This window comes from Cupressus sempervirens, chromosome 4 (assembly GCF_028749045.1).
Source record: "Cupressus sempervirens isolate cs-2001-9-10 chromosome 4, ASM2874904v1, whole genome shotgun sequence".
NCBI classification, from domain to species: domain Eukaryota; kingdom Viridiplantae; phylum Streptophyta; class Pinopsida; order Cupressales; family Cupressaceae; genus Cupressus; species Cupressus sempervirens.
The window spans coordinates 420,485,211-420,494,146 of NC_143121.1; the positions used below are offsets into that span (position 1 = coordinate 420,485,211).

Here is an 8,936-nt window from a genome sequence, read left to right on the forward strand (position 1 = left end):
GAATAATATTTGCATAAGGAAAAACTCTGCACCTTACCCATCTTCATGTTATTTGAAAGTTCATCGATTCTTTGGGTACAGCTCTCTTTTGTTGCTTCTTGACCTTATATCTTTGTTTTGTACTTTACAATCTGTTATCTGCAACACGATAATGACAGGGATCTCAATTATTACCTTTATCAGTTTTAATTTGTCACACAACATCGTTTTTATTGATTCCCATTATTTTAGTGGCTACTTTTAGCTAGCATTTTTTAGTGTCGTAGAAGTCTGGTATTTTCTGATTTTTCCTGAACAACTTGGTTCCTTAGCTTCCTTAATGTCATTACAAGGACCTTCAAATATTTCTCTTAGCCAATCAGGTTACATCTTTACTCATTATTCCATTTGTTGAGATGAGATTTGCATTAATATGACTGAATGCTAGTCTTTGGTCAGTACCTTGTTTTAATCCTCGATTTTTTTCTTCGTAATTCTGACTTTAGTAAGAATTATCCTCTCCTTGCAACCATTGTCACCTAGATTTTTTGTAAATAATTTGTTACTCTCTTGGCTTTTTACGGTTAAATACTTATCTTTGACATAGTTATGATGTTTTTTACTGGATAGAATGCAGGCTAAGTTAATGCTCACTTTGTTAGGATGTCTTGGTGAGAATCAAATACTAGACCACCTACAATATTGTAGGACACGAACTTAATTTACTATTTGCTATTAATATTTAATTTTTCATCTCTACTACAAGTTGTTGATTAATTGATCTTTTTCAGTGAGCAACTTTACCTAAGACTGAAATGAGGTGGGGTTAAAATGCAACCTGCAGTTTTGAGGTTGATCAGCACCCCGGGATATCATCTCTATTGTTGACCCATATTGCTGTTATATCATTCTGTAGTCCCAGATTATTCATAACATAGTAGATTGACTCATCATTATTATTTTATTATATGATCCTAGAGTTATTTTCAAATGAATTTTAATGCTGCATATAATATACATGTAAATTGAATTTGAATACCAAGTTTTGAGTTTAATTTTGTTTATTTAATGTCGATTTCACTGTAAATTGCTTACACAATACTGATTGCTCTTCATGTTTCCTGCATATAGATTTTTCATCACCTGCACCAGCTCGCTCCACTTATCAAGTTGCAGCATTACCATTGAATGCAAAGATTGAAATAGATTGTATTGCATCTCTATAGGGTCTGGGTCCCTAACTTGCTTTATTCTGGCTCACCCAATTCTGTTGGTGAAGAGCACTTGCAATCTATATATGATACTGGCATCTTGTACAATGCCAATATTTTAACCTTCACGCTGAAAATAGCTGGTCATAAACGAAAGTATTGCAGTTCCTCTCATTTCCATGCATTTTTCAGAAGATGCAAAATAATGTGAATTGATTAAGGAATTATGTATTTCTCTTTTATATGCCTTTTTTGAATGCATGCACCAGATCAGATCATGTTCTAAAATCAATGGTACCAAGGTACTCTGCATTGTCTACAAGATGTCAAAGAAATTGATAACATCCCTTTTGTGAACACTAGCACAGGTTAGGGTAATGGTCAACACAATTATATTTCACATAAGCAGTAAACATGATTAGCGTGAATTTTGTGAGTTATATGTGCATTGAAGAAGTCTATGTGCGGGAAACAAAGAAATGACTAACATCTAACAACATCTGTAGATGCTTGTTAAACTGAGTTACATAAATGCAAATGCCCATCAGTGAGACCCCAAACAAAAGTTCAGTAAAATGAGAACCAAACAAATGTGCAGGTAGCAATCAAAATAAATAATGTTGCTACTATTTGAGTTCTAGTGTCCTAACATGTTCTGTATTTCTGATTCCATGTTATAAAGTTCTTTATTATTTCATATTTGAAATTAAAATGATTTTTTTTTGGATGAAAGTGGCGAGCTACTGATATTTTATTAATAATAATCAACTGGTTGAAACACTCGTGGAGGAAAGAACCAAAAAGAAAACCTCAAATTGTTACTGAATACAAAAATAGAGAAAATACATACGAAATAAGTTTATATAATGGAAGCCAAACACCTAACTAAACCTATGGAATGAGCATAATAGATGACCTTGATTAAAATGGCCTTACGATCACAAGAAGCTCAATTTCAGTAATGAAATACCTATAACTCTACCAAGCAAGCATGTTACAATACATGTCATACTACCCAATCAACTTTGAAGACAAATCTGCGAAGTAGCTTGGAGGTTCAAAGCATTAGACACATCAATCCATGGTGTTGGAGCGCTAAAGTAGGGAAACCTTAATTTCAGTCAGGTGACCAGATGGGTATACTGTCAAAACAACGTACAAATTGTCAATTCAAATTCTGCACATTAATGAGGGCATCTGATGAAGACAAAAACAATAGCCAACCATGACACAATATCTGCCATTAGCTGAAGCTGAGCTTGTCCATAATATATAGACGGGAAAGCAAAGACGAACAAAAGCTAACTGTAGAATTGGGCATATAATTTCTGAATATGATCATGGATCATGCCCTCAGAATGCAAATGTGAGGAAACTTGTTCATTCCTCACCAGACTAGAATTTAATCAAGCCATAACAAAATTGACAAAGCTTGGAGGGATTTTGTACATACTCAGATTTCTCACTCCTCCATGGGCGCAATACCCATGTCACCTTCCTTAGTTAGGGCACCCATATTACCATCCATGTTTTCCTCAATGGCCAAATTCTGCAGGAATTCTATATTTATATCAAGTTGGTGGGGTGGAGCGTCAAATTGAGCCTCACTAACATCATTCCAAACTGCGTTGTGTGCCTCAATTTGCATAGAAGTCAGTGCAGGCAGTGAAGCATTGTAGCCCTATGGTTGGAACGAAAATGAACACAAAGGAGCAACCAAGAGATGCTCATGATTCAGAATTGCTGGAATGACATGTACCTTTGAGTAGATTTTGTTGCAATTCTCTGCACAGATGGACTCACCAACATGGAACATAACTTCTTGAAAGGGACAAACTGACTGCAACTTGAGTGACTCCTTAATGCTGTCCATAGTAGTCCCAAACTAATGAAGCTCTTGTAAGGAGTGCCTAGGAAAGATACCACCAACTGGCAAATATCTGCTCTAGAAATGTTATTGTTGAATGCAGTACATCAACTTGTCCTCCGTAAGGAAATGTTTCAGCATGGCTTTAGTAGCAATTTTCTCTAGTTCAGCCTTCACTTGTAGGAAGTCCATAACATTGTATAAGAAAATTGAGAAGGAAAAATGAATCTATTTTCCTTGGGTTTGAGGATTTTGTCTCCAAGAATGCACTTGATGTTACAGCCAGTGCAGATTACCCAATTTGAAGCTCTGACTGAGATGCAAATTGATAAGTTGGTTCTCAAATGGTCGCTCCCATGCTTCTATCGATAAACATACTCTGTAATTCGTAGGCACATACTCCATTTCTGTTGTAGGCACTGAGCACTCCCAACTTTTTGTAAATACAAACTAGATGTACTCAAAATAACCCCTCACATAATAGAGGCCAAAGTGTTGTATGATCACTAATTTCTATGCTCATGTTATCTTTTTTCATCAAAGAACTCCACAAATGAACTTTGTAAATGTTATCATTAAGTTTGCTAACCGATAGATTATTGGAGGTAGAGACAACCTTTATCATCATTAACCTCGGTGATCATTACATTTTTATCTCCATCTCTTCCAAAGATTTTGAAGAAGTAGATGGATTCTATTGTCTCAATATTACATGAAGGACTTCCAAAGCACTTCCATATTGCCAAAATGGCTAAAATGAAATATGTAAATGACCACAAAAAGTGCGATTTGCACTTTGCATTAAAAAGACTATTTCAAAGTAAAAACCATGATTTGCACCAAAGAAGGTATATGGAACGTGTAATGAGGCTGGAAAAATTCAGTTTGCACTATAATAGGCAAGGCACTCCAAAAAGTACAATTTGTTTGGGCATTTGAGCTTGTATGCTTTTGGTCTTTTTGCATTTACATCATATTTAAAATATGCAAATGCTAACAAGAATCACTTCTTCATTTGGAAGGCAATTTCCAACGTGGAATAAAGATTGAAAAGTGCGATTTGCACATAAAAGGTACATTTGCATCATTTCAAATATGCAATAGCACATGGAAAGTGCGATTTAGGATTGGGAGTTAAAGATTTTCAAAGACATTAATCATCATATGCAAATACATTAAAAAAACACAATTTTGGAGAAGAGAGTTTTATTCCAACTTCTTGCTCCAAGTTTCGCTCTTTGCTCTTTAAGGAAGTGTAAGATTTGGGTTTTGTTTGCATTTCTTGTTCTTGTTGGTTATTTGATGCAATTTTTTGTTCTTTTCTTTCCTTTTGTTTAGTTGCAGCACTAGATTTTTGTCCTTTGTTAAATAAATTTAAATTTCTCATTCTTTGTAATGTAAAAGGGTCTTCATCCAAAAATGAAATTGCTTACAAGAGTGAAGTGCTGAATGCTATCAATTTGTGTAAAGCAAGATGTATGTGTTCTTTGTAAGCAAAGTGCTGAATGTTATTAATTTGTGTGAAAGCAAGATGTATGTTTTCTTTTCTTTTCGTTGTTTTGTAAATACTCTTTGTGCTTGTTATTGTTTGTTTTTGAAGACAAAGTTAAAGTTTCTCACAAAGAATGCAAGTATCCATTTACATTTCCAAACTTCATATTCATTCCACCTCAAAATTTGCCAACTCCATATTTCCTAAATATGTAATCGAACTTTTAAAATCTGATTACATATTTTAAGTTTAAAATATTGAGTTTTTATCACAAGCAAATACATCCTTAAATCTGATTTGGATAGACTGTCATTTTTCCTATCCATATGCTCTCAAGCCACATCTACTTGTGCTCTTGGCCATCCAAGCCAAAAAGTCACATTTTGCCCATACATAATCCACTTGGAAAAATTCAATTTTGATCACTTTGCCCCCAAAAGTTGTCCATGTCTTTTCTAGCCTACCTAAGTATTCAAAAAGTATCTAAATCAAACTTTGAACATTTATCCTTGATAGATCTACCATATTGTTCAAATCTTGATTTAGCCCCCATGGATTCAATCCCATTGGAAGATTTTTTCTCTCTTTGGAACTTTTATGTTGGAGCGAACTCTTCAAGACAAGATATCTTAGAATTTCTTCAAAAAATAGAGACATCTTGTCAAGAATACATGCTTTGAATCAAAGGAAGCAGTAATTTAGTTGGTCTCCACTTTCTTAATAGCCAACCTAGAATTTGAGTTCATGCGAGAATGCGCCAAGCATTTTGTTTCAAAATAAAAAACAAAATATAGAAAAAACTAGTTGAAGATGCTGATGGGAAAGTTGTTCCGAGTTTACACCCTGACACCATTGAGAAGGTTTTCAAAGTGCTAGATGTTCCAAAATGTGCAAATCCAACAAAGGAAAATTCACAACAATTGCAAAATGAGAAGTCTTGATTACATCAAGCTTTCAAATGACACATGTGACAATTCGTCAAAGTGAATGCAGTGACTCATAATATAGGAACTTCATACCCTTTGGTCATCCATGATTGCATCACCAAATATAAGGCCTTTGTTAATAATGTGCAAGATTGATTTAGGCATTTCAACAATTTTTTTCATTTTGCTTAAGTGTGTTTTCAACTTTTTGCTTGTAGATTTAGAAGACATGTTGATTGTAATAAACTTGCATGCAATTGAATTACACATACCTCGATCTATGTAATTGATTAAGTCTTCTTTCCTGTTTGAGTTAGTCAAGGTGGTTGAGTTTCTCCCACCTTTTTCTTCTCTTTTCTCCCACTCCTTTGCCTATATAAAAGACTGCCTACTATTGTAAATATCATCTTATATGCAAGAAAGCTCTATAGAGTTTGTGCAAGCACAATCATGATTAGTTTGAAAGAGAGATGAATAGAAGAAACAATTTTTTCAAATATGTATTTGGAAGCAATTTGGGTCATATAAATTGGAAGCTATGATTAAATGTGTATCGCTATCTTGAGTTCATTCCAATCTTGTTTGTATTTGGAGAAAAGTGAATATCAGAAACAATTTATTTTGAAGATGTGACTAGAAACAATTGTGGTGGTATAGATTGGAAGCTGTGTCTACATTTTAGATTGCCTTCTTAGTTTACACATCTTATTAGAATCAATTACTTTCATGCCTATGTACTAAAATAACTCATAGGTTTAGAACTTAGAAAATATTTACTTTTGGAAGTCTGTCTGCCTCAGTAATAGATGCTTATCTTTGAAGGATTGCATAGGAAATTCAAAGCACCATAATCGTCCATATAGAATAGAAAAATAGACATAGATCTAAGCCAATACACTTATAATAAACCTGTGAGTTGTTTTGAATTTATCAATATCATTGCTCCAATTTAAAGATATAAGTGTAGTTAAGAGATCTATCTTGCCCATTACTTGCTCTACAAGTAAGTGGATTCTTTTCTAAAAAAGAGAGGAAAGAATATTGGTAACACCATTTTAAGTATGTCTAAGCTTCTTGCTTACCTTGAGTTGATCCAAGGAACAATGAGAAGGGGGAGCCTTTCCTTTAAGGTGGAAGAGACTTTGTCTCACATGCTATGACTGGTACTCCTGTTTTGTAGTAGAAGTTACACAAATTGCTAGTTACAAAATATCCAAAATATCCACCCAATAGTTTTTAGTGACTCTGTTGGGGACATGATGCACATTTGAGAGCCTCACACTTTCATTTGAAGCATACTCGTGTCCTTTTTCATTATGAATATTCATTGTAATTTTATTTATTGTAGCTATTTCAAGCATTTACCAAGGACATGTAAATGGCCAAAGGCATGCGTGTAATGTTGTTCATGGAAACTCTCCAAGGTGTGATTGCTGATTGGTTTTACCATTTACCACCATGTACTATTACAAACCGGGGTACTCATATAGCCAAGTTTGAGGAAAGGTTAAAGATTCCTAAAGATGCTCGTGCATTGTTGGCCCAAATTAACTAGCTGAAGAACTTAGCTCACGTGCCTATCCGTAAATTTTTTGCTAATTTATGTATCATCTTAAATTGGAAGCACCTTAATTTAATGACGATTTAGTACCCAATTTATGCAAGGTCAAAATTTATTTTCATTTCTCCCCTTCCCTTTCCCTCTTTATCCCTCCTAGGCAGAATTAGGGTATGACCTAATAGATCCTCCTTGGTATTCCTATCTTATGGCACAAAAATCAAGGTAGGATCTAACCACTTGGGTCCTTTCAATACCTTCATCCAATCACTCATAGTTAATTTTTGTACTGAAACAAACTTTTCTTGAAACCACTTCTAATTTCTGATGACCGAAGCTTGTTTTGAGACCCTGAGGGAATCCTGAGGATTTTGGGGCCTAGTTAGTAGGAGTGTAGTGCATCCTTGCTCATCAGGGACAATTAGGGACACAATGTGTCCTTGCTTGGGACTTATTTCTTGGGTCCTGAGTCTATGTTCATCCGAGGTGCAAAATTTGAAGTACAGTTAGTCTGCGGGAGAATGTTTACTTTAAGCCTTTTACAAATCCATCCATTTGCCTCATTTTGATCATGCAATCACAATATCACTTCATGCACATGAGCTCTGAAGCACTCAAATGATCTTCAAGCATTCAAGTAAGTTCTCCATTGAAGATCAACAATCCAAGCATTCAAACAATTGAAGGAGCTTATGCAAGATCTAACATTTTCAACATTCAAGATATCCTTTCATACATTTGGTGTCCTTTTTTGAATCTTCTATATTCATTCCTAAGATGAGTTTCAAATACATCAATTCATGAAGGTTTTGGTTTACTTTGATTTCCTTTCTTATGACCTTTAATGTGAGTCAAGGCTATTGCATCATCATACTTGATTACATTCTAAATTCAAGAGCATATTCATAGGTTTGCACTGCTTCATATTAGATCTACTACTATTACTTTTTAGAATTTTCTATTTTATTTCTCAATCCAAGGTTAAATCCTAAATCAACATTTTACCAAGGCAAACCCCCCATCAACAAAAAGAAAAACCCCTTTTATTGTAGATTATTGAGCTTGGAGGGAAGAACAAGTTGTGTATTTAGATACCCTTTTCATCAAACTTCAAAAATTTGGAAATTATTTTGCGTTTGGAGACTGCTGATTAGGGTTGTATTTCATCTCTACTACCTAAAGTCGTCCCTGCTAGCAAAAGTTGACTCTTCCAAATAATTGAATGATTTTGGGCTTTAAATATCTCACAGTTTTTAATTTAGGTGCAGGATTTGGTAGTTTTAGAGATTGTTTGGTAGTCCATGTTTAAGTTTATATTTTGCAAGGTATATAATCTTTCCTTCTTCATTTCAATACACCTTATAATTTCTTTATATTTTAGTTTTGCATTGCATATCTACTTTCTTATAACCCACTAAGGTGGAGGTGAGGGAGATGCAAGTCCAAGTAATTTACCCTTTCAGACTAGGTTACTAATTAACACTTCCCTTTGTGTTAATTGGGCCTACATTAGGAGGTGAATCTTGGTTTCCCACCTTTATTCGTGGTTTTACCAGGGTGGTTGATTTCATTCCCCCACTACACAATTTTAACAAATTGACACAGAGAATTCTTTGTTCAACCCACAACTTCAAACTTGAAGTGTTTCTTTGTCAATGCTCAAATTCTTGAAGCCAACTTTCTATTAAGGAGAGAAGCCCTAACTAGTCTCGCAGTTGTGCATGCGTTTGTGATTGAAATTGAAGATCATATTCTTGCTGGGAAGATAAGAATTGAAGCAAGTGATTTTAAAGAAGGTTATCTATCTTCTAATTTAGTTTCTTCCATCACAAGGACATATCTTGTAGTGGAGAGGTTAGCAAATGAGTTTCTCTCAAAAAACAAATAGCTCAATGTGTGTCCT

The 8,936-nt window shown here is 34.5% G+C and overlaps 1 protein-coding gene across 1 annotated transcript in view; it reads left to right on the forward strand.

Moving 5' to 3' along the window:
- Window positions 1–1,478, forward strand: part of LOC149561838 (endoribonuclease L-PSP family protein) — a 46,908-nt gene extending 45,430 nt beyond the window's left edge. The window contains exon 6 of the mRNA XM_089825374.1: window positions 1,111–1,478. Coding sequence (XP_089681500.1) covers window positions 1,111–1,205 — 95 coding nt within the window. The 3' untranslated portion in view covers window positions 1,206–1,478. The remainder of the gene's footprint in view (window positions 1–1,110) is intronic.
- The last annotated feature ends 7,458 nt before the right edge of the window (window positions 1,479–8,936 follow it).